The sequence below is a fragment of the Quercus lobata genome, chromosome 10 (assembly GCF_001633185.2).
Source record: "Quercus lobata isolate SW786 chromosome 10, ValleyOak3.0 Primary Assembly, whole genome shotgun sequence".
Taxonomy (NCBI): Eukaryota; Viridiplantae; Streptophyta; class Magnoliopsida; order Fagales; family Fagaceae; genus Quercus; species Quercus lobata.
Genome location: NC_044913.1, coordinates 34,465,502 through 34,490,124, shown reverse-complemented (window position 1 = coordinate 34,490,124; position 24,623 = coordinate 34,465,502). Strand labels below are relative to the sequence as shown.

Sequence of the window (24,623 nt, the reverse complement as noted above, 5' to 3'; positions counted from 1 at the left end):
GAATATATTTTAATATTGTCATTAAATATCCTTATACTAATAAGGATACAATATAAACTTATATGTTTTTTTGGAATATCTAAGCATCCCAATGGCTAGTTTCTTGACATTTCATTCTTTCGTGTTTCATTGTAATTTGATGCAACTTGTTGATGGTTTAATAGATCCCAAGGACGTACCCGTAGCTGGAGCGAACAATGTACCCAATAAACGTGGGCCTAACTGGTTTGATGACATTTGGAATATGCCACCGAGGAAAAAACTGTTCTTGCAAGTAAATAAAGTGGGTCAGCCGGTCAGGAAAAATGCTAGGTCTTAGGCAAGGTGGCTGGGAACAATAGCAAGAAGGCATGACATGTGCCCAATCAGTTATGTTCGTTGGTCTTCAGTGCCACAACAATACAAGAATCAGTGCTGGGAAGCCATTCAAGTATTAGGCAAAAAGCTATGATAAAAGGGGTTTCTTTATTACTTGTTTAAAGTTTTATGCAAGTTTGTTATTATGTTGAAAATGTGACATTTGTTAATTCAAATTTACAAATGGTATATACTCAAGGAAAATATTACTTGCAAAATACAAAAGTAATAATGGGGATGAGAGAGAGAAAGAGAGAGAGAGCTGAGTTAGGCAATTAGAGCTGAGTTAGGCAATTGTAGCCATGAGCTTAGGAGAGTCAAACAAATCCAAGTAAGGAGGAGTATCAGAGTTGACAGGCTTGTGAAGAAACATTTCTTGGGAGTTGGGAAAGGAATGGGTCCTTAAGGTTGAATGGAGGAATGGGGATTTTGGATTTGTTTTAGGCATTAATGGCACAAACGGTTGTCCTCAAAATTATGAAACTACCCATTGTGCTTCTTCTCCTAAGGGACTGTGATAAGGAAGTTGAAGCTGAGGGAAGTGAAGAGGCCATTGGAAAGTGCAGAGGGGTGGTGGCCATGGTGTGTTTTTTTTGGGTTTATGTTTCTGTTTTTTGGTGAGGAAGATTGTGGATGGTGGGTCGGATTGTGGATTTGTCCGAATGGGTTAATCTAAACACACCATATACATGGACAGTTGTTTATCAAATATCAAAATTAGATTTTTTTTTTTTTTTTTGGGATAAGTATTTTTATATATGGTTTGATTATATTTAGTTTTAGAAAGTGCTTTTATTTTGCTAGTAACATGACCAATCAAATTAAGTTTTTTATTATGTTGGGAATGTGACACTTGTTAATTCAACTTTACACATGGTAGGCACGATGGATAATTCCTGCAGACCTCATCCCACCTGCCAAGCAGAGGAAATAGGCATTGTCACGTATTGGGAATTTGTGGAGGGGCCACAAAGCAAAGTTGAAGGAGAACTACTACAAGCCGGGCATTCCTAAGGAAGCTTTACTTGAGCTATCATCGCCGGAGGTTGATGACAATCAATTTCATGTGTTGGTGGAGTACTGGTTTTCTCAGAAAGGCATGGTAGTAATAGTTACAGTAGTATAGATATTTTGCTTTTATAAACTCCGTGCTCAAGAGTATTATATATTAGCTTGTTATTGTAATTGGTAGTGACTTTGTTGAAATGTTCATAGGACCTGTCTAAAGATAACAAAGAGCGGCGTGCAAAGCAAACGAAGCTGCATACGCTAGGATCAAGAGTATTATATATTAGCTTGTTATTGTAATTGGTAGTGACTTTGTTGAAATGTTCATAGGACCTATCTAAAGATAACAAAGAGCAGCGTGCAAAGCAAACGAAGCTGCATACGCTAGGATCCAGAAGCTATGCCTAGACGGTGGATAGCATTGTAAGAACAACATTATATATATTAATAACATGCAAAAATTAACAAAGCATATATTATTTTGCGTTCTGAAGTAGAAATAAATGTGATTAGACACCATCAAATCGACACCCTTGCTTTAATATGCCGAATGTACTGACCATTGTAGGCAAACAAGAATGGCTAGCAAATAGAGAGAGGTGAGATGTATGAAGTGGCATATTCTCATCGTGATGGTACTGCTATGAATGAAATTGCGGAAGCGAACATTGTATGTTTGTAACAAGTTATATTAGTAATTTGAATGTATTATATTTTGAGTTGGAAAGAAGTTCTTCGATGGCGGAGGATTATTTGAGATTGAAGCTGTTGGTTCATATTAACCATTACAAGTGCTATAACATATGACCGTGTGCATCTTCATTACTTGTCGTGACCATGTGCCTGGTTTTGCATGGCTTATGAATTGTATATAAGGTACATATGCAGGAACTAGAGTATGCTATGTGCTCCATAGAGGTTTAATATAGTAAGATGCATGTATTGGTGTTAGATGATAAGTTAAGGTATTCAAGTTAAACTTTTTACCAATCAATCTTATGGAGATAATATGCTTTTGAGATTTTCATGCCTATACATGAATTTACCTTAAATATCAATTATAAAACTTGAAACAGAGAAATCAACAATATAATAACTCTAAGGACACAATATATATATATATATATATATATATATGGTTTGGGTTCTAAGTACACATGGTATAACTCTAATCCAACTTTTTTTTTTCTTTTATAATAACTCCAACCTAACTTTTATATATATAAAAGCATATTACTCATGTTGACATGAGTTATGTTTACATGATATACCCTCGCAATTAGTTATGTTTACATTGATTGCTTCTTGTTTTGTTTCTACTAGTAAAACCACAGCTCTGAACCCTTGTCTTCATGCACTGTTAAGGGTCACTCTCTGATGTTCATGAAGTGCTTGGTGTTTTTTTTTCTTTTGCAAGACCATCATAGAAGCATCCTTGTTTGATGGTTTGGCCTATCCTATCTTTTAGTTTTAGGACAAAATTACTGTTAACAATAATTAATAGTATTGGCCAAGGTTTGCATTGGGCGAACCTGTTGTAACCAGTGGCTAGGTTTGGACTTGAACTTTCACTTTTGTTAACTTCAAGGGCTAAGATATATTTTTCCTGACTTCAAGCTTTGGATTGTGTGGAAGGCCATGTTGGCTGTTGCATATAAATTCGGAATTGTTATATTATTTTAATTTATATTTAATTTTGATAGTGGTTTAAGTAATCAAATTAAGTTATTGTCGTTGTTAAATTTTAAAAAAAAAAAGTTATTACTGTTGTTTATGATATATTATTATATGATTAGATTTGATATAGTAATATGTGTACTTATTTATTGAAGCATTGATACAAATACAAATTCACTTTAATTGTTTCATTTTAACTCATGTTTAATGCTTTTATTTGTTTATTTATTTTTAAGGATGGTACTAGCAGAGATGAAGAGGGCAACTCAAATAATAACAAGGAGGTCGAAAATAGCTTGGAGGGTGACTCAAAGGAAGATTAATATAGATCTTGTCATAATTCTAGTTGGTTAAGTTTAAAACAAGGTTTAATTTCAAGATTTCTTTGTATATTCTATATTTTAAAGTTTGAACTTATATGAATTTTTATCTTTCGATGGATCAATTTTTCGTAATTATTGTACTATTGTATCAATTTTTAGTGATTATAGTACTATTGTAATATGATAGTTAAACAAAAATGATATAAAATAAATTAAAATAAAAAAAAAAATATTTCAAAAATCATATAAAATATTATCACTAATGACATAAAAATTTGGTCATAAATAACTTTATAGTGACGACAAAGTCCCTCTTACAATTTATAGAATAGTGACGTCCCTTAACCCTTGCAAAAACGTTTTAAATAACAGCTTAATGTTGACATTATTATTCTTCACTAATTGTGAGGGGTTAAAATCCCTTACAAATAAATTTTAGCGACGTCATTATGTCTCGTTAATTTGAAATTTGCGAATAACTAATTGCAAGGGTATAAAGGTCCTCACCAATAGTTGCTTAACGACGACTACTTTCCCTCGCTAAAAATAAGTTGTGAGGGTTAAAAACTCTCACAAATAAATTTTAGCGACGTCATTATTTGTCTCTAGAATGTATGTCATCAATTTGAAATTCGCAAATAACTAATTGCAAGGGTATAAAGGTCTTCACAAATAGTTGTTAACGACGACTACTTCCCCTCACTAAAAATAAGTTGACTTTTCTTGTCATTTGGTAATATATTTGTGAAGAAGGATTTGTTTAGTAACGATAGAGGATTACCCTCATAAATTATCTATTTGTGAAGGTATGGTCGCAAAATCTCTTTTAGCAATAAGAGCAAATACAACGGCCTTTGAGGGCATTATCTATTTGCGAAGGTATGGTCGCAAAATCTCTTTTAGCAACAAGAGCAAATACGACGGCCTTTGAGGGCCATATGCCCTCGCCAATAACCTTTTGCGACGATATTTGAATTTTTGTGAGGGCATTTTACCCTCGCTAGTAGACTCTTTTCTTGTAGTCGAACATGCATGATGTCACGCCTCAAACCCTAAAGGGTCCAAAGCATGAGAAAGACATCTCAAAGTATTTGTAGATTTTTTTTTTTTTCCTTTTTGACCATCCAATCTACATAAATCATATACAGTACAAATATCAAGAATTATCATAATAATTTCATTGAATATACTCTCAGAGTAAGTCAGAGCTCTAAGTAATAATTATAAGGACCAATGGCCACAAAAGAATAGAGATCTGAATAAATAATTACATATCATCAGCTTGTCCCATCAGTGGGAAAAACGTCACAACCACTATAATATACAAAAGAATGAGTCAAGCCTATTCTAAGATGTACAACATCTAAAATCTCCATTACAAAGTTCAGCCTTCATCAGTAGTTAGTCTAACTACTATTAGCCACCAAAAAGTTGTTTCAAAAGATCGTTGCCTACTCTGAAAAGTTTATAAAATAATGGAATGAGACAGAGCCCAGTAAGTAGCATATTTAATGGGGGTGGGGGAAATGCAAGTTTCATCTTCAATAATAATAATATGATAAGAATGATTTAATAATGAAACACAAAGTTTCTCAAAGTAAATACCTTGAAACTATATACTATAATCTGTGAGCATCAATAATATAATTTCCAAAGCCTTAATATCTGACATAAGATAAATTATCACAAATATACCATACTACCATATAGACCAGTTAGGGGATCCACCCATTCACAACTGGCATGATATTGTCCTCTCTAGTATGCAGAATCTTGGCCCCATAGACAGCAGCCTCACCCATACTCTCAAGGTTTTTCTCTCCCACCATGGGCAGCAGAGAGAGCGTGTTAAATAGGACTTTTCTTGCATGTGGTCTTGGCCCCATGGGCAGCAACCTCACCCATACACAATCAAGGAACCTCTTTTCCCCATGGGCAGTAGGGAAGAACATATCATCCAAAGTGAAAGGGCACTGACCTGGATTTGATTCTGTTGTCACAAAGACTACGAAACCAAATTGGGTGATCACTAGGAAATCACACATAGTATGGTGTTAAAATCACATAAAGCTCACAGGTTACATATACTTTGAAACACATAATTTATGTCTAGGTGATTTCAGAAAAACCTTAAATAATCTAACTTCTACAAAGTTTGTAAGGTTTCAACTTCATTCTTGTCAAGAGATTTTTCTATCAATTTCCCACATAACAAGACAAGATAAGTATCTTCAAATTTTATAATATACCATAAAATCCATGATTTCCTTATCAAAGATTAAATAAAAGATGCTCATTTTTCATATTAACAATTCATGCATCTCCCCAAATATAATACTAAATATTATGCATTCTCATATATAATCATACATATATTAAGGTTATGACACAATAGTTTTAGGAAATATGTAATTTCCATAGGTATTTTCCAAAAGTGTGTCTAACCTAAAAACATCATTTATGCAACATGTTTATTTTTCAAAAATCCCATTAAAAAGCTACTTACCTCGCAACCGCAAAAGCCTACTTCTTCAAGCTCCAAGGAGATTAGCTAGAACCTAAACAATATCAAGTAAACCGACCACAATGAGAATAGAATTTGAAATATTATCTAGCTACAATTTAGGAATTGCCAAATGAGCACTTAATTAGGCAAGCCTAGTATTTAACCTCATCAATAATAATATATCCCACTTCCAAAGTTTCTCAACGAATTGATTCACAAGGCATAAACTCCAATTTATAAAGTTGACCCTATTTAATATCATCTCCAACATTATGACTAGTTTCCATAAAATTTACACTACATCATTAAGAGACCCATGAAAGCAAAATCAAATTATCCTCCAAGACAAGAAATTTTAGAACTTCAACTAACTCCAAATAAACCCAATGGCAATGGAAAAATTAGATTTACCAACCATCACATGATATAACTCAAAACCTCTAAATTTTCCACCATACATGACCTTAGGTAGTCATCATTAGCACAAACCATATACCCACTCATCAAATAATTCCACCAATACAAAACCCATATATACAAACACATAAAAATCACTTCTAATGCTCATAAATCACATGAGTATCATTATTAAAACTTAGATAAAAATAACCTCAAGCAAAATTGTAAAACCCACCAAAAAGATTAGAAATTTTTACCTCCAAAAAAGGATGTGAAGGTGCTTATGGGTTCTAAACAATTTTCCGGTGATCTTGTTGGAAAAATGATGGTGGAGATGTTGATTTGGAGTGGGTACCATGGGAGAGGATGAGGGAGTATGAGAGAAATGTTTGTGTTGTGTTGAGAGGAAATGAAAAAAGAAAGCAAAAAAATGAAGTAAGTGAGCTAGCCAAAGAGGAGATAAGATGAGTGAAATGAGTGGTGGGGAAGGAGGTTAGGTGGGGTAGTTGGGAGGCACATGGGAACTAAAAAATCTGCCCCCCCCCCCCCTCATTTTTTTTTTGGGGTTTGATTGGGATGTTACATTCTTCCCCTCTTATAGAAATTTCGTCCTCGAAATTTTGCTTACCATGATTCTAGAAAAAGCTTGGGTATCTCGACAACATATCATCCTCACGCTCCCAAGATGCCTCTTTCATTGAATGATTCTTCCAAAGCACCTTTACCCTAGATATAGTTCTATTGCGTAGCACTTGCTCCTTACGATCCAAAATCTCTACCGGAACTTTTTCATATGATAAGTCATCTCTAATCTAAAGAGGCTCATAGCTCAAAACATGTGAAGGATTAGGAATGTATTTCCTTAACATAGACTCATGGAAAACATTATGAATTCCCGACAGGGCTAGTGGTAGGGCAATTCTATATGCAACTTCGCCCACTCTCTCCAAGACCTCAAAAGGCCCTACAAACCTAGGGCTTAACTTACCCTTTTTGCGAAATCTCATTACTCCTTTCATAGGTGCAACCCGTAGGAAAACTTTATCTCCAATTTCAAGTTCCAAAGCCTTCCTTTTAATGTCATAATAGCTCTTTTGTCTACTTTGGGCTGCTCAAAGTCGATCACGAATCATATTTACCTTTTCACAAGTCCTCTGAATAATCTCTGGCCCCAAGAGTTTTCGTTCTCCAACCTCATCCCAACAAATTAGGGATCTACACTTTCTCCCATACAAAGCCTTATAAGGTGTTGCTTTGATACTCGAATGGTAACTATTATTGTAAGCAAACTCCACCAAAGGTAGGTGACTAGCCCAACTCCCTTTAAAATCCAAAACACATGCTCTCAACATATCTTCTAGAGTTTGAATAGTCTTTTCAGACTATCCATCTATTTGAGGGTGGAAAGCTATGCTAAAATTCAATCTAGTACCCAAGGCCTTTTGCACACCACCCAAAAAATGAGAAGTAAACCTTGGATCACTATCTAAAACAATACAAGCAAGCACTCCATGAAGTCTCACAATCTCATCAACATAGAGCTGAGCTAACTGATCAAGGGAGTAGTTCATCCGAATAGGGAGAAAATGAGCTGATTTTGTCCTTCTATCAACAATCACCCAAATAGCATCATGACCCTTAGGAGATCTCGGCAATCCTAAAACGAAATCCATAGTGATTTTCTCCCACTTCCATTGGGGAATAGGAAGTGGTTGCAACAAACCTGAGGGTCGTTGTTGCAACAGCTTAACTTGCTGACAAGTCAAACATTGCTCTACAAAGTGAGCAATCTCCCTTTTCATATTATTCCACCAAGTTTTCACAAAGATCACGGTACATCTTTGTACTACCTAGATGTATTGTATATGGGGAATAGTGAGCCTCCTCTAGAATCTCCTTTTTAATCAATGGATCATTTGGCACAAAAAGTCTACTCCCAAATCTCAAAGCACTATCTTTAGAAATAGAAAAATCAGATTTCTTTCCACTACACACCTCATCCTTGATTTTCTTTAAATGTGGGTCATCGGCCTATGACAATTTAATTATTTCCACCAAAGTTGGTTGAACACTCAAACTAGCCAGGTAGGCCTTAGAATGGCCCATAACAACCTCAATCTCCATCCTTTCAAGATCCCGAATAATTTCCTTTCGAGTGGTTAGCAAAGCAGCTGAAAAACTTGAAGGCTTTCTACTAAGAGCATCAGCTACAACATTAGCCTTACCAGGATGATAGTTAATAGAACAATCGTAATCCTTAACCAGTTCCAACCATCTCTGTTGCCTCATATTTAAATCCTTCTAGGTAAAGGAATACTTTAAACTTTTATGATCAGTGAAAATCTCGCATCTTTCCCCATACAAATAATGTCTCCAAATTTTCAAAGCAAAAACAACTGCAGCAAACTCCAAGTCATGAGTGGGTAATTTTTCAACTAACGAGAGGCATAAGCCACAACCTTCCCATTTTGCATCAACACACAGCCAAGTCCCTTATGAGAAGCATCACTATAAATGACAAAACCCCCAGTACCTAAAGGGATAGTTAACACTAGAGTTGTGATCAATCGCTTTAGCTCTTGGAAGCTTTTCTCACATTCTTCCTTCCACTCAAATTTAACATTCGTCTAAGTTAATTGTGTCAAAGGAGCTGCAATGCGGGAAAATCCCTCTACAAATCTTCTATAGTAACTAGCAAGGCCTAAGAAACTTCTAACCTCACTCACATTTGTAGGCCTATCCCAATTAACCACCACTTCTATCTTATTAGGATCCACTGTAATTAAATCCTTATATATCACATGGCCCAAGAATACTACTTGATTCAACCAAAATTCACACATCTTCAGTTTAGCATACAACTTCCTTTCTCTTAGAATCTGTAAAAAATCCTCAAGTGTTCTTCATGCTCTTCTTGACTCTTAGAATAAATCAAAATATCATCAATGAACACAATGACAAATCGATCCAAGTACTCATGAAATACCCTATTCATCAAATCCATAAAAGCAGCAGGGGCATTAGTTAATCCAAATGGCATCACCAAAAATTCATAATGATCATATCTAGTCCGAAAAGCCGTCTTTGGTATATCCTCACCCTTAATCTTCAACCGGTGGTAACCAGAACGAAGATAAATCTTAGAAAAGACTCGTGCTCCTTGCAAATGATCAAATAGGTCATCAATACGAGGCAAAGGATATTTATTCTTTATGGTGACTCTATTAAGCTCACGATAATCAATACATAACCTCATAGACCCATCCTTTTTCTTGACAAATAAAATTGGAGCACCCCAAGGCGAGGCACTAGGGCGAATAAACCCCTTATCCAGCAATTCTACTAATTGCTCCTTAAGTTCTTTCAACTCTGTGGGCACCATTCTATATGGTGCCTTAGAAATGGGTGTAGTGCCAGGAAAGAGATCAATAGAGAACTCAATCTCACGATCCGGGGGTAACCCAGGTAGATCATCAGGAAAAACATCCAAAAATTCCCTCACAATGGGAATGTCTCCTATCTCCAATTCTCTACTTTGTAAATCCACTACACTAGCAACGAATCCTTGGCATCCCTTTCTAAGTAAGCGGTTTGCTTGTATGCATGATATCACACAAGGCATAAAAGGCAAATATGAAGCCTTAAATAGAAATTTTGATTCACTTGGAGTTCTAAACACCACCTCTTTCTCAAAACAATGCACACTAGCATGGTAAGAAGCCAACCAATCCATGCCCAAAATAACATCAAAATCATGCATATCTAACAACACCAAATCAGCCAATAACTCTCTACCCTCAACACAAATAATACAAGACTTAAGCACAAGATTAGTCATTAAAGTATCACCAACAGGAGTAGAAACTGATAACTCAAAATCAAGTAGTTTGGGGCTCTTGTCATGATTTTTAGCAAATGCACAAGAAACAAAAGAATGTGTGGAACCAGGATCAAAAAGAACTTTAGCGTGTGCGGAGAACAAAGGAAGTATACCTACCACCACTGTATCTGTGGCCTGAGCATCCTGAGTAGTCAAGGCATACACTCTACCTTGCACCTTCTTCCCATTGTCATTATCCTTTGCAACTTGAGATGAGGAAGAGGAACCCGAGCCCTTAGAACTTGGGCAATCTCTAGCAAAGTGTCTAGGTTGCTTACAAGTAAAGCAAATCTTGACCCCATCACAATTTTTTCCATCATGAAGTTTACCACGACGAGAACAAGACTTCTTATCACCAGACTGAGGATAGGCACTCTTGCTATGCCTAGAAGATTGTCCTCTATTACCCAACTTTTTAAAGAATCCTTTCTTATGCCCTTGACCCTTACCATGTTGAGAATTAGAAGGCCCTTGCTTCTTTTCACTCTCCTTGGAAACGGGGTTGTACTTAAAGTCTTCTTCAAGACTCATTGCCCACTTCATAGCCTTAGTAAAAGTATCCACTCCAAAGGCTATAATAAGAGGGCGAATCCTACCATTAAGGCCTTTTCTTGAAACCTGTTCACTTTCTTGGACTCATCCGGAATCAAGTAAGGAGCAAAGCGAGAGATCTCAACAAACTTAGCAGCATACTCCTCCACTGTCATAGCCCCCTGAACCAAATCAGAAAATTCTCTTGCTTTACAGTCCCTCACTACATCGGGGAAGTATGTCCCATTAAAAACTTCCTTAAACTTATCCCAAGTAATGGGAGTGTCACTTCCCAACTCCATCCTCAACAATTGCTCAGTGCTTGACCACCATCTTTTAGCAGAACATTGAAGAGCAAAAGTGGTATACATCACCTTCTGAGCATCAGTTCATTCAAGGGCTCTCGGTAATTTTTCTATCTTTAGCAACCAATTCTTTGCTACCACAAGATCAGGCTCCCTATCAAAAGTTGGAGGGTTTTGCTTATGGAAATCCCCAAAAGTGTAACCCTCCCTCCTACGTTCAACACCTTGGACTGCTCTAGCAATCCTAGCATAAATCCTGTCTGCCACTGCTACCTCATCAATCTCACCACCATCAGGAGTGACAGATCTCTCACGCTTTTGGCATTGCCTACGGCCATGCTCTGGAGTTGTAACCTCATCCACATGCCGTACTTTACGTGCTTTCTTTTTTAGGAGGCATAGTGTACCAAGGTACTTATACCTATACCCAAGAAACAAGCAAGTAAATCACAATGCAACATAGAAGGTTAGCATAGAAAAGATAGATAAGGAAAAATGAATAGCAGGTGCAAGCTGAAACAAAGGTACAAAATAAAGAATTCATCAAACCCCTAATGCTCTGACTTAGATCAAAATTAATTCCTATTTTCAAAGTCTACAGAATCATAACCTAAGCTCTGATACCATTCACGTCCTAAACCCCAAAGGGTCCAAAGCATGAGAAAGACATCTCAAAGTACCTATAGATTTTTTTTCCTTTTTGACCATCCAATCCACATAAATCATATCCAGTACCAACATCAAGAATTATCATAATAATTCCATTGAATATAATCTCAGAGTAAGTCAAAACTTTAAGCAATAATTACAAGGACCAATGGCTACAAAAGAATAAATGTCTGAATAAATAATTACATATCATCAGCTTGTCCCATCAGTGGGAAAAACGTCACAACTACTATAATATACAAAAGAATGAGTCAAACCTATTCTAAGATGTACAACATCTAAAATCTCCATTACAAAGTTCAGCCTCCATAAGTAGTTAGTCTAACTACTATTAGCCATCAAAAAGTTGTCTCAAAAGATCGTTATCTACTCTAAAAAGTTTATAAAATAATGAAATGAGATAGAACCCAGTAAGTAGCATATTTAATGGGGGTGGGGGAAATGCAAGTTTCATCTTCAATAATAATAATATGACAAAAATGATTTAATAATGAAATACAAAGTTTCTCAAAGTAAATACCTTGAAACTATATACTATAATCTGTGAGCATCACAATATAATTTCCAAAACCATAATATCTAACATAAGATAAATTATCACAAATATACCACACTACCATATAGACCGATCAAGGGATCCACCCATTCACAACTGACATGATATTGTCCTCTCTAGTATGCAGACTCTTGGCCCCACGGACAGCAACCTCACCCATAACCTTAAGGTTTTTCTCTCCCCCCATGGGCAGCAGAGAGAGCACGTCAAATAGGACCTCTCTTGCATGTGGTCTCTTGGCCCTATGGGCAGCAGCCTTATCCATATACAATTAAGGAAACTGTTCCCCCCATGGGTAGCAGGGAAGAATGCATCATCCAAAGTGAAAAGGCACTAACCTGTATTTGATTTCATTGTCACAAAGACTACGAAAACCAAATCGGGTGATCACCAGGAAATCACACATGGCATGGTGTTAAAACCATATAAAGCTCATAGGTTACATCTACTTTGAAACACATAATTTATGTCTAGGTAATTTCAGAAAAACCTTAAATAATCTAACTTCCACAAAGTTTGTAAGGTTTCAACTTCATTCTTGTCAAGAGATTTTACTATCAATTTTCCACATAACAAGACAAGATAAGCATCTTCAAATTTTATAATATACCATAAAATCTATGATTTCCTTATCAAAGATTAAATAAAAGATGCTCATTTTTTCATATCAACAATTCATGCATTTCCCCAAATATAATACTAGATATGATGCATTTTCATATATAATCATACATATATTAAGGTTATGACACAATAGTTTTAGGAAAATATAATTTCCATAGGTAGTTTCCAAAAGTGTGTCTAACCCAAAAACATCATTTATGCAACATGTTTATTTTTCAAAAATCTCATTAAAAAACTACTTACCTCGCAACCGCAAAAGCCTAATTCTCCGAGCTCCAAAGAGATTACAATATCAAGTAAACCTATCACAATGAGAATACAATTTGAAATATTATCTAGCTACAATTTAAGAATTTCCAAATGAGCAATTAATTAGGCAAGCCTAGTATTTAATCTCATCAAAAATAATATATCCCACTTCCAAAGTTTCTCAACAAATTGATTCACAAGGCATAAACTCCAATTTATAAAGTTGATCCCATTTAATATCATCTCCAACATTATGACTAGCTTCCATAAAATTTGCACTGCATCATTAAGAGACCCATGAAAGCAAAATCAAAATTTCCTCCAAGACAAGAAATTTTAGAACTTCAACTAATTCCAAATAAACCCAATGGCAATGGAAAAATTAGATTTACCAACCATCACATGATATAACTCAAAACCTCTAAATTTTCCACCATACATAGACCTTAGGTAGTCATCATTAGCACAAACCATTTACCCACTCATCAAATAATTCTACCAATACAAAACCCATACATACAAACATATAAAAATCACTTCTAATGCTTATAAATCACATGGGTATCATTATTAAAGCTTAGATAAAAATAACCTCAAGAAAAAGTGTAAAACCCACAGAAAAGATTAGAAATTTTTACCTCAAAAAAAGGATGTGAAGGTGCTTATGGGTTCTCAACAATTTTCCGATGATCTTGCCAGAAAAATGATGGTAGAGATGTTGATTTGAGTGGGTATTATGGGAGAGAATGAGGGAGTATGAGAGAAATGTTCGTGTTGTGTTGAGAGAAAATGAAAAAAGAAAGAAAAGAAATGAAGTGAGCCGGCCAAAGAGGAGATAAGAGGAGTGAAATGAGTGGTGGGGAAGGGGGTTAGGTGGGGTAGTTGGGAGGCATGTGAGAACTGAAAAATCTGCACCCCCCCCCCTGCTTTTTTTTTTGGGTCTGACTGGGACATTACACATGATGTGTGTTAGGTATTAGGGTTAGACATACTTACCTGTTTATTTGCACTGCCATATGTTTTTGGCTTATTAATCAAATTTGGATTTTTTTTTTTTTCAAATTATGTCTTGGCGGCCGAGATCTAGTAAGGATTGTGGGAAGGCTCCCATCATTGTTCCATCCTAAGCGGACTTATCCAACAGTGATGATGACACTGTTTTGGCTAAAGAGCAAGTTGCATGGACCTTTCAGAGGTGCTTTGATCAAGGAGGTGATGACCCACGCCCCCTGGGGGTATACATATAGCATATCGCACTAGGAGTCGATGTTCAACAGAGACTACTAGTGCCTCATCTCAGTCTTGTACTAGTTTAAGAGGAGGTTATTCACAGTTCCCCTGGGCCGAGGAGGGAGGAGGCCTAAGGGGCAACAAGCTTAGAGACGAGCTCATGTTTGATGTGGATACTGACTTGGAGGCTGATAATACAGCTGGGCTAGGCCTAACGCTCCTAAGTGCAGGAGTTGTAGACCGAGGTTCCCACCTTGTTAGGCCGGATCAGAGGCCTATACTAGAGAGACTAATGACAGCATTGAGGACACCCATCTACAACATGATTTGAAGAGGCATCCTTCTGCTCAGGCATGGAAGGGTCAGGTACGCTTTTCCTTTCCCTTTCGTTTGTTGGTTTAGTGTATATATATATATTATGTGTGTTGACCGAAAGCCCTTCTTTAATTTTGAGCACAGGGCACTGATAGGGTTCACGGCCGAGGGGCATTGTTTTCGTTTTCCCTTCACTTATTTCATGCCTCTACTGATGCGCGCTATCGCACCTTCCTGATGGAGTAGGGACTCGAGGCCTTTCTTCACATTCCGCCTTGTTCCATGAGGCATGGGTTTCTTGAGGCTTTGGTGCAATGGTTTCATGTTGAGACGGGCACTTTTTACTTGAGCTGCGGGGAGTATGCAATCCTTCCCTTTGATTGGAGCCATCTTGGATCATAGATTTGGAGGGGAGCCAGTTTTGACTGAATTTGTGAGCTTCACAATGGTGAGCAAGCTTTTTGGAATTCCTTACCCTATTACCAGGATGATTAGAGGGTACTTCGAGCTTACTAATGAGCCCTAGATTCATATGCGGTGGCTGGAGGAGAACATTCCTTGGATGGCAGAGGTGGACGACGTCACTCTTAAGCGATTCTTCTTCTACTTCATTAGTAGTTGCCTATTGGGCAATAACCAGTCAGTGCTGACTTGTAAGTTGTCGGCAGACATGAAAGTGGTGTCCGTCATAGAGGCCTATGATTGGGGGTCCTTTTCCTATAAATTTTTCATTGCCTATTTGAGGCAGATGTCATGCCAGGGCTTCAGGAGCCTTGAAGGTTGTTGGCGCATTCTAACTTGGTGGTGTGGACACAATGGAGAGTTACCACCTAGTTTTTGCAATGGTTTAGGAACCATATATATAACGTCCTCTCGAGAAAGGACCATTTTGATCTTACTACCAGAGATATGTGTTCGAAATTAAGATACGGTCTTGGGAAAGTGTTAGGTACCCAAAACGCCCAATCCTAAGGTTGGCTTCATCTCATTATGTCTTATGTATTAACCTTATTAAAGTCACACTCAATATTGTTATTCTAACTCTCAAACACACACTAGCATTCATCTAACAATCAACATGGCATGCATCAAACATCTCTAATCATTCATCTATCATGCTTGTTGTCACATCACAAACCCTAGCATACATCTAATCATGCGTATCAAGTCAACATAGCATTTATCTAGCATGACATCTCCTAACATTCATCTAGCATACATGTCAAACCAATCTAGCATTCATCTAGCATGGTATAACATAAACCTTAGCATGTTGCTATCATTATGTCATCATATTATATCCAAGGTAGAGGCATGTGAACATCAAATTAAGGCAGGAATAAGGCAAACAAATCATGTTATCACCCAAAGCATTAAGGATGCAATCATATCATCAAACCTAAGCAAGATTATATCACAAATAAATGCATGTATGTTGTAAATGCATGACTTACCTTACTTATCTTGCAGCAACTCAGCACCTATGACATTCATGCATGAATATTTGAATGCGTGTTCATGGCATTAAAACAAAGACAATATGAGATAAACCCTAATTCTAACATGTGAAAAGCGAACAATGAACTTATAGTTTATTTTTTGTTATTTTGTCAACACTATGGACAAATTTATAATAAGAAAATTACGTAGACTGCAAGATTCATCTCCTACTCAAAATTCACCTTCTTCTTGACGTCCCTAGAAAAAAAACCATGAAGCCTCAACTGTACAACACCCCCACATAATTTCCTGGTTAAACCAACACAATGTTAAAAAATTTCTTAAATCATGTATGTGAAAATAACCATCGCCCATCAGTTTTTGCAATCAACGTCAGCCAAGACCTAGTTTTTTTAGTTACACTTCACCGAACCTCCTCCAAAAATTTTCACCCGTGGCGTTGGATACTTCCAATTTAGTTATATTGCAGAAGTATTTCTAGTATTAGTCGTTTTTTTGTTCGGGCATGTATGTTAAGTTCTTTCCTACAAGCATGTAACTTTTCAATCAAAGGCCTTATTTACACACACAAAAAAGAAAAGAAAAGAAACGTCTCTTCTTTTAGGTGTGAATAAAACAAGAATCATGCCTTTGACAATAAATTAAAAAAAGAAAAAGAAAAAGGAAAGAATAGAATATATTGTATCGCCCATGCAAGATTAGATCATCTACACGTCAAGGAATATTGGTTGAAGACACAAGGAAGCCCGAAAACCTTAGAAAACCAAAAAAAGAATGATTCTCTTTCAATATGAAAAAAGAAACATCTTAGGTCGTCAAATGAATATAAATCTAAACAGCATTGCAGGGATTCCTTCATTCAATCAAGTAGTTCTTAATACATATATCCCTCCAAAACCAAAGTGAAAAGAGCAGAAGCCTTCAATGGAAACTAAAAATGGTGCTCATGTTAAGCGCGTATATGAGGATTTTGAACCCTACTGCAAATGGCATGTAGGCGAGGAACGTAACATTCTTGAAGTCCATCTACAGGGTAAAGTATATCATTCCCTTTTAACTGGTCCTCGTTTGTGTGTTTGCTTGGAGTCTGTTTGAGAGAGAGAGAGACCGATTCTTCAATATATTTACAAAAACAGTTTATTTGCTAACGTAAAACAGCTGTTAGAATTTATATTCAGTATCGTCTAAGATTTTTATATTCAGTCATAAATTCAACATATAGAAAAGTTCAAATTAATTCGAATTTAACCTTTTAAATTACAGAAAATAAGTATATTAATCAAATGAGTAGATTTGTATTCTTATTGTTATGCATACATGGTAATTGGTAACAAGCCAAAGTTTAAGGGGACTAGTATTGCATTTTTCGGGTACATTTGGTAAGGGAGACATGAGGGAGGAGAGTAGATGAGGAGGAAGTTGGAATTAATATGTTAGTTTTGGTACATTCCCATCACTCTTTTTTTCTCACATGATCCTCCAATTTCACCTAAAATCGAGAGAGCCTATTTCAAGTTAAATTTTTTTAATATTTCATTTTTTGATAGCGTATAAAATATCATATCATTTAAATATTAAATGATTCTACACTAAATACATCTTTAGATTTATAATATTTAATCTAACCAATGAAATGGTTCAATTTCAAATGGAAAGAATCTTAATACATATTTCATCTTGCTCTCTATCACGATCACTTTTTATTTGCTTCCCTGGCTTTGCCTCTAACTACTTACGTTAATCTAGGGGTGATAACCTATGAAAGCTTTATTAGTAGCAAAATTTAAACTTCAAATAAGTTTTACCCAAAAAATTGTGATACTATTTGGGATCCAAGCTTATAAATTCAAAGAAGATGTATCATGTACATAAACAGGTTAAGGTTGTCTATACAGAATCACCTTATGTTCCTTCATTACTCTCAATTAATGTTCAAATGGGTACACTTTTGAAATCAATTTCTTATTTAATGGTTCTGAGCAAAGGACCGTATTGTGTTATTCTCCTCGGTCATGGAGATGAGTACAATCCAATATAGACCCACATGAGAAGATGAGTAAGTCCCATAACTTTTTTGGCTTAAGCTTTGTCAAAAGTACATTTTTTAAAAGCAGTTATTTTCGAAACTCAAGCCAGATGACCAACTCCAATTATTGAAAGAAATTACCTAGATATAATCCTAATTTAGTAAGAACCAAATTTTTTTTGTTGAATAAGAACCAAAAATTACCTAGATTTCTAGTTATATATTTAAGAAAAGATGCTTTAAATTTGTTTCATGATTGATGTCCTTTTGTGCTTAAATTTATTGAACATTAATCAATGGTGATATATGATTTAAATTTAGATGAATTAATACATCAATGATTGATTCTTAATTACAAAAAATGGAATAATTGTCCCGGGTCACATATAACTAAAATTTAGTTAACTTGAATGGTAGGATAACTAATCCAAAAAGAAAAGGTTTTACTTTTAGCTTTTATAAAATTTAGCTGCCTTGAAATCAAATTGACTCTACCACACCGGTGGTATATAGTGATTAATTTTTCTCTTCTTACAAGTGCAGATTTCCAAAAGGAGCAACTAAAGGCTCAATTAAGTAACAACATGGTCCTAAGAATCTTTGGAGAACGTCCTTTGGATGAAACTAGATGGAGCCGCTTCCAAAAAGAAATCAAAGTAGCAAAGGATTGTATTACAAGTGATATTCACGCAAAGTTCGGTAACGGCGTTCTTACTGTAACAATGCCTAAGAAGGTTCCTTCTGTTGCCCAACAAGAACAGCAGCTTTCACAAGCTAAAGAATCTCAAGAGATTGGAAAGCCAAAAACAGAAATCAAAGAAAAAGAAAATAAAGTGGCTGAAAAACCTACAGTATACGAAAGGGAAGGCAATGGGCTCAAGGCTCCAGAAAATGCTTCATTGGATGGAACCAGCAATAAATTTATATCAATTTCAAAGCTAAAACTGGGGAACAACATGGCCGTGAAAATCTTGGCGGTTGCTGTGGTGGTGGCTGTTGTAGCTTATGTAACTTACAAGCCTTCTCAGGTTGACAACTAAATCTTGTTGTATACTTTCACCTTGTATAAAATAAACCCAGCTTTTTCTTAATTCCTTATTAATTTCAAATTGTAAATGTTGGTGCAAAATGGAGTTTTTAACTTGAAGGAGAATAACTTCATCTACGTTATTCTATGTTTTTCCCCTCCTGGTAGACAAAGGAAAATGGTTGGGTTGCATGTCAAATAGGCTGGGTTAAAAAATGGGTTATTTTAAACGGGTCAGGCCAATTAGGTTGAAGGTGGGTTCGGGCCAACACGCATTTTCACATGACAAAAAAAAAAAGAAAAAAATAAATGCCAAATTTTTAGATAAAATGAATCAAATTAATCAAGGAAACGAATTGCACATAATACCTAGGGGTGGCAAAATCAACATAAACGTATTTGCCCAGCCAAACATACCCATTTAAATATGACCCATACCCACCAAATTATTAATTGGGTTAAATGGGTTTTTTTATTTTTATTTTAATTTTATTTTATAATACAAGATAAAAATTCTACTAAAACTTAATTTAAATGTATATGTGTGTAAAACTCCCATCTACGGGTGGTTTTGAGCCAACCTGTATTTTCATATGACGAATAAAAAAACAAATAAATGTCAAATTTTTAGAAAGAACGAATCAAATCAATCAAGGAAACAAATTGTACATAATACCTAGAGGTGGCAAAATTAACCTAATCCCATTTGCCCACTCAAACACACTCACTTAAATAAGACCCAAACCCACCCAATTATAAATTGGGTTAAATGTTTTTTTTTTTAAATTTTTTTTATACAAGATAAAAATTCTACTCAAGCCTAATATACTCTCTTGGAGATTTGAACCCCAACCGTTTCTCCCCACATCCTACAAGTATTTATACATATGGAGTAACTACCATAGTAAGGGTGTGCGGTGGTAAATGGATATTAATCCAATTAACATTAATGTTTATTGAATTTTAACTAGATACCTAACTTTAAAATACCCCAAAACCACTAAAAAAACTAAAATGCCCATTAAACCTAGAAAATTACCGAAATACCCTTAAAATTGAAAATGACATAAATACCCCCAAAACCTAAAATTTACCAAAATACCCTCCCAAGCCAATAAAATGACCAAAATACCTCCAAAACCTAAAAAAAAATGACCGAAATACCCCTTAAAACCTAGATAAAGGACTGAAATACCCCTTAGAATTATAAAATGACCGAAATACCCCGAAAACCTAAAAAAATAACCGAAATACCCCCCTTAAACCTAAAAATTGACCGAAATACCCCCTAAACCTAAAAAAATAACCTAAATACCCTCGAAACTTAAAAAATGACCAAAATATTCTTGAAACCTAAATATGACTGAAATACCCATGAAACCTAGTAAATGACCAAATTACTCCCCAACCTAAAAAAGGACCAAAATACCTCTGAAACCTTAGAATGACCAAAATACCCCCCTAAAACTAAAAAATGACCAAATACCCCCGAAACCTAAAAGATGGCCAAAATACCCCCGAAACCTTTATAATGACTGAAATACCCCCTAAAACTAAAAAATGACCAAAATACCTCTAAAACCTAAAAAATAACCAAAATATCCCCTAAACATTAAAAAAATAATCATGAAATACTCCCGAAACCTATAAAATGACCGAAATACCCCTGAAACCATAAAATGACCAAAATAACCCCTAAACCTATTTAATGACCAAAATACCCTCCAAACCTATAAAATGATCAAAATACTCCTTGAAACCTAAAAAATGACTAAAATACCTTGAAACCTATGAAATAATGAAAATACCCCTAAACCTTTAAAATGACCAAAATATACCCAAAACTTCTAAAATGACCACAAATAACCCAAAACCTCTAAAATTACCAAAAATACTCTAAAAATTCTAAAATGACCAAAATTGCTTTAAACCTCTAAAATGATTAGAATACCCCACAAACATCATGAACACAACAAGAATGACTACTATCCTAAGCCAACAAAACACATCAACACATCATAGACACAACAAGAGTGGCTACTATCCTAAGCCAACAGAAACACATAAACACATCATGTTATCATCATTCAAGACACACATCATTTATCTCCAGAAAAATTCATAAACTCACACATCACACATCATGTTATCATCATTCAAGACACATCATTTATCTCCAGAAAAATTCATTATTTAAGGAAATCAAAAGCATTTAAGAAATTCATCATTCAAATCCATCCATATTTGAAAACTTCCTTCCATTTTTGAAATCTCTCTTGGATTTTTGAAACTTGAAATCTTTCTTTTGAAATTCTCCTTAAACTTTTGAAATTCATAACTTTTTTTTTTTTTTGATAATAATTCATAACTTCTTCTTAAATGTCAATCTCTCACTTGAATTTTTTTTTGAAAGTCTTTTTCGAACTATGAATTTTTTTTCTTAAGTGACATCCTTCTTGAAGTTTTGAACTCCTCTTTGGAACTTTGAGATTTTTTGAATCTTTTAAATTTTTCACAATGATTTGGTCATATCAACACAACGGATCATATCAGGTTTAGTCTAAACACATCAAGACAGAACCAAAGCACAATGGGTCACATTAGGTTTAATCCAAACACATTAGGACAAAACCAATCACAATACTTCACATCAGGTTTGATCCAAACACATCAGGATAGAACCAATCACAACGTTTTACATCAGGTTTGGTCCGAACACATTAGGACAGAACCAATCACAACAAGTCACATCATTCCTCTTAATCTTCTTTTCATTTTTTTTTAAATCTTTTTTTCCATCATTTTTTTTCTTTTCATCGTTTATTTTTCTCTTCTCATCTTTTCTTTTTCTTCCATCTTTTCTTTTATTCTCTCTCTTCTCATCTTCATCTCCATCCTTTCTTTTTCTTCTCTCATTTTCCAATTCCTCATTTTCTTTGTGAATTTTCATCTTTCATTTTTTTTTTCTTTTTTCTTCTTTATTTTCAACATCTCACATTTTTTTTTATATATATAAATTTTCTTTCCTATTTTTTTTGGACTTCTAAGAAAAGCATTTTCTCTTTAGAGTATTAGTAAAGAAGAGTTGATTAGACCAGGGGTTCATTGCATTCTTTTCTTTTTATGGGAGCACATATTTACTCAACACATCATTCATTCACTTCATTGTTATTATTATAAACCTTTTACCTTTGGATGATCATCAATTCCCTAGAATTTCTAACACCTCTAGATGAAGATCAAAGATAGTTGAAAGACTCTAGATCAATGAAGTTCTAAACACGACGCAAGTTTTGAGACCAATGAATATTTATGAACACAACAAGTTGGAAGAGACTCTAGGCCAAAGATGTTTCAAACACAACAAGAGTTTAGAGATGATAGAGCACAGCGTGATTTGAATACAAAGAGGACCTTGAAGAAAGTTTGAAGTTGAAGAAAGGAGGTAAAGAAATAAGGGATCATGGATCCAAATGATTTTGCATATCATTGCATATCCTCTTTAAACTAGTTTTTCATGAATTACCCACCATCTTCATTGATTAGTCCAAACATGAATTTAAAATTCGATCATCTCTAGTCAACTCGATCACTGTCCTTATTTGAACATGCATATCCCACTTCTCTCATATCTTTTTTCTTGCATTCTCTTAAATTAACTCATCTCTCATGTATGGTCACTTTTCCCTTCATCATGGTTGCTTTAGCTTGGAGCTAGTCTCATCTTCCCTTGTATGTTCATTCCTTGGTCATTCTCATTCATGATTTGCCCCCATCTTGGAGTAAGTTCACCATTTTCCTTGTTGCTCCTCTTCACTTCATTTTAAGGTGCCCTAACTTTTGCGTAGGCTATTCTTTCAGGTTTTCAACCTAGTGGGCCTTTCTTCTTTCTTTCTTTTTCTTTTTTCTTTTCATAACTAAGGCTAGACTTTCCAAATTTTGTAAGGCTAAATAGTCATAACTCACTCAATTTAAGTCCAAATTAGGTGAAATTTGTATTCAAATTAAAGTCCAAAATGTCTACTTTCCAATGAGATAAGCATTACTAAAAAATTCTTTGTGGATAAAAAGTTATGGCCAAAACATTGAGTAAATGTCATTTTTCAGTATCATTTTCAAAGCGATTTGATCACTTTTGAGTTGTGATTACTTCCAAACTATCAAAATAACTTCAATTATCTTTTGTAGATATGTCAAGCTCATCATTGGGATCGGAGACTAAAGTTTGTTAACCGAGTACAAAATGAGGTGTTTACACTCACTGACATGCTTGTCCTCCTAAATGCTTCCACTAGCCTTGTGATACTTGGGATTTGTAAGTTCTCCAAGTAAGGGTGGCACTCATATAGCGTGCTAGCAATACAAATATCCCCGAATCTTTCCTCCTCTATAGGGTCATAGCATATCAAGGAGAGGTCCCTGAACCTACGGATGTAGTCCAGTAACCTTTCAAATATCCTCTGCCTTTCTTGTAACAGATCTGATAAAGTAAGCTTTTCATCCAAAGTGAAGAACTTCTTTATGAACTGAGTAGCCATGTCATTCCAGTTCAAAACCGATCTTAGCAAAAGGCTAGAATACCAAGTGAAGGCTCAACCTTGCAGGGACTTGGAAAAGTCTCTGAGTCTCAGCTCATGGTCATGGGAGTGAGCTGTTAGAGCATCCACATATCTCTTGATATGCTCTTTAGCATTCCCAATCATACCATTATACTTAGGAAAGATAGGAGGTGTGTAGTTTGCAGGATAAGGTTTCCTGGCCATCTCCTCAAGATAAGAGGGCTTTGTGTTAATGTAAGCAGAAATCCTTTTCTTTAACTCACTTTTCTACACAAACTTTCTACTCTTTTTCTTGTTTTTCTCTAGGTTCTTGCCCTAATTGCTTAATAACATATTCCTTTTATAGTACAAGGAATGTTGTGAGGTACATCAAAACAGGTGTCAAACCCTTATTCACCCATTTCAAACCCTAATACAGCTATTGTGCTATACTAAGGCTAGAAGAGAGAGAAAGCATGCCAATGTTAGGGTAATGGAACAGAGGGTGGCTCTACTACTACGTGGGGAGCAAACCTTGGACAAGGAAAAGGATAAGCTCGGCCAATAAGGGGTGTTTTATAGCATTTGACCATAGGGGGTCGCTATCTTAGGGATGACAATAGGGTGGGGCGGGTCCGAAGGATGGGTTTTTTGCCCTCGCTCTGCATGGTTTTGTCTTACCCCATCCCTACCCTTTAAGGCCCCGCGAAACCCCATCTCACCCCGTAAAACTCTATTTCTTGTTAATTTGCCTACAATTATTACAATTGTTTTTAATAAAACCTATTTCATTAATAAAAATATACTTGAAATTAAAAATAAATTTATCCCATCAAATCAAACTAATTTTTAGCAAAAATTGAATAATATTATTAAAGTGTTTAACAAGACAATATTACAACAAAAACAAAAATCTCATAATACAAAATCAATGATTCAATA

The 24,623-nt window shown here is 35.3% G+C and overlaps 1 protein-coding gene and 1 long non-coding RNA gene across 3 annotated transcripts; one reads left to right on the top strand and one right to left on the bottom strand.

Moving 5' to 3' along the window:
- Positions 1-4,997: 4,997 nt before the first annotated feature.
- On the bottom strand, positions 4,998-6,819 carry LOC115962823. Of its 2 annotated transcripts, none has more exons than XR_004085617.1 (3): positions 6,528-6,819; positions 5,872-5,923; positions 4,998-5,394 (listed from the first exon to the last, which is right to left on the bottom strand). It is a non-coding gene; the product is annotated as an uncharacterized LOC115962823 (long non-coding RNA). The 2 variants fall into 2 exon arrangements; XR_004085618.1 differs by having other exon boundaries at positions 4,998-5,370.
- Positions 6,820-16,940: 10,121 nt separating this feature from the next.
- On the top strand, positions 16,941-19,263 carry LOC115965949 (inactive protein RESTRICTED TEV MOVEMENT 2-like). The gene is made up of 2 exons (XM_031085269.1): positions 16,941-17,123; positions 18,660-19,263. Exons 1-2 carry the CDS (start codon positions 17,015-17,017, stop codon positions 19,154-19,156), a joined length of 606 nt encoding a protein of 201 aa, XP_030941129.1. The 5' UTR covers positions 16,941-17,014; the 3' UTR covers positions 19,157-19,263.
- Positions 19,264-24,623: the final 5,360 nt, after the last annotated feature.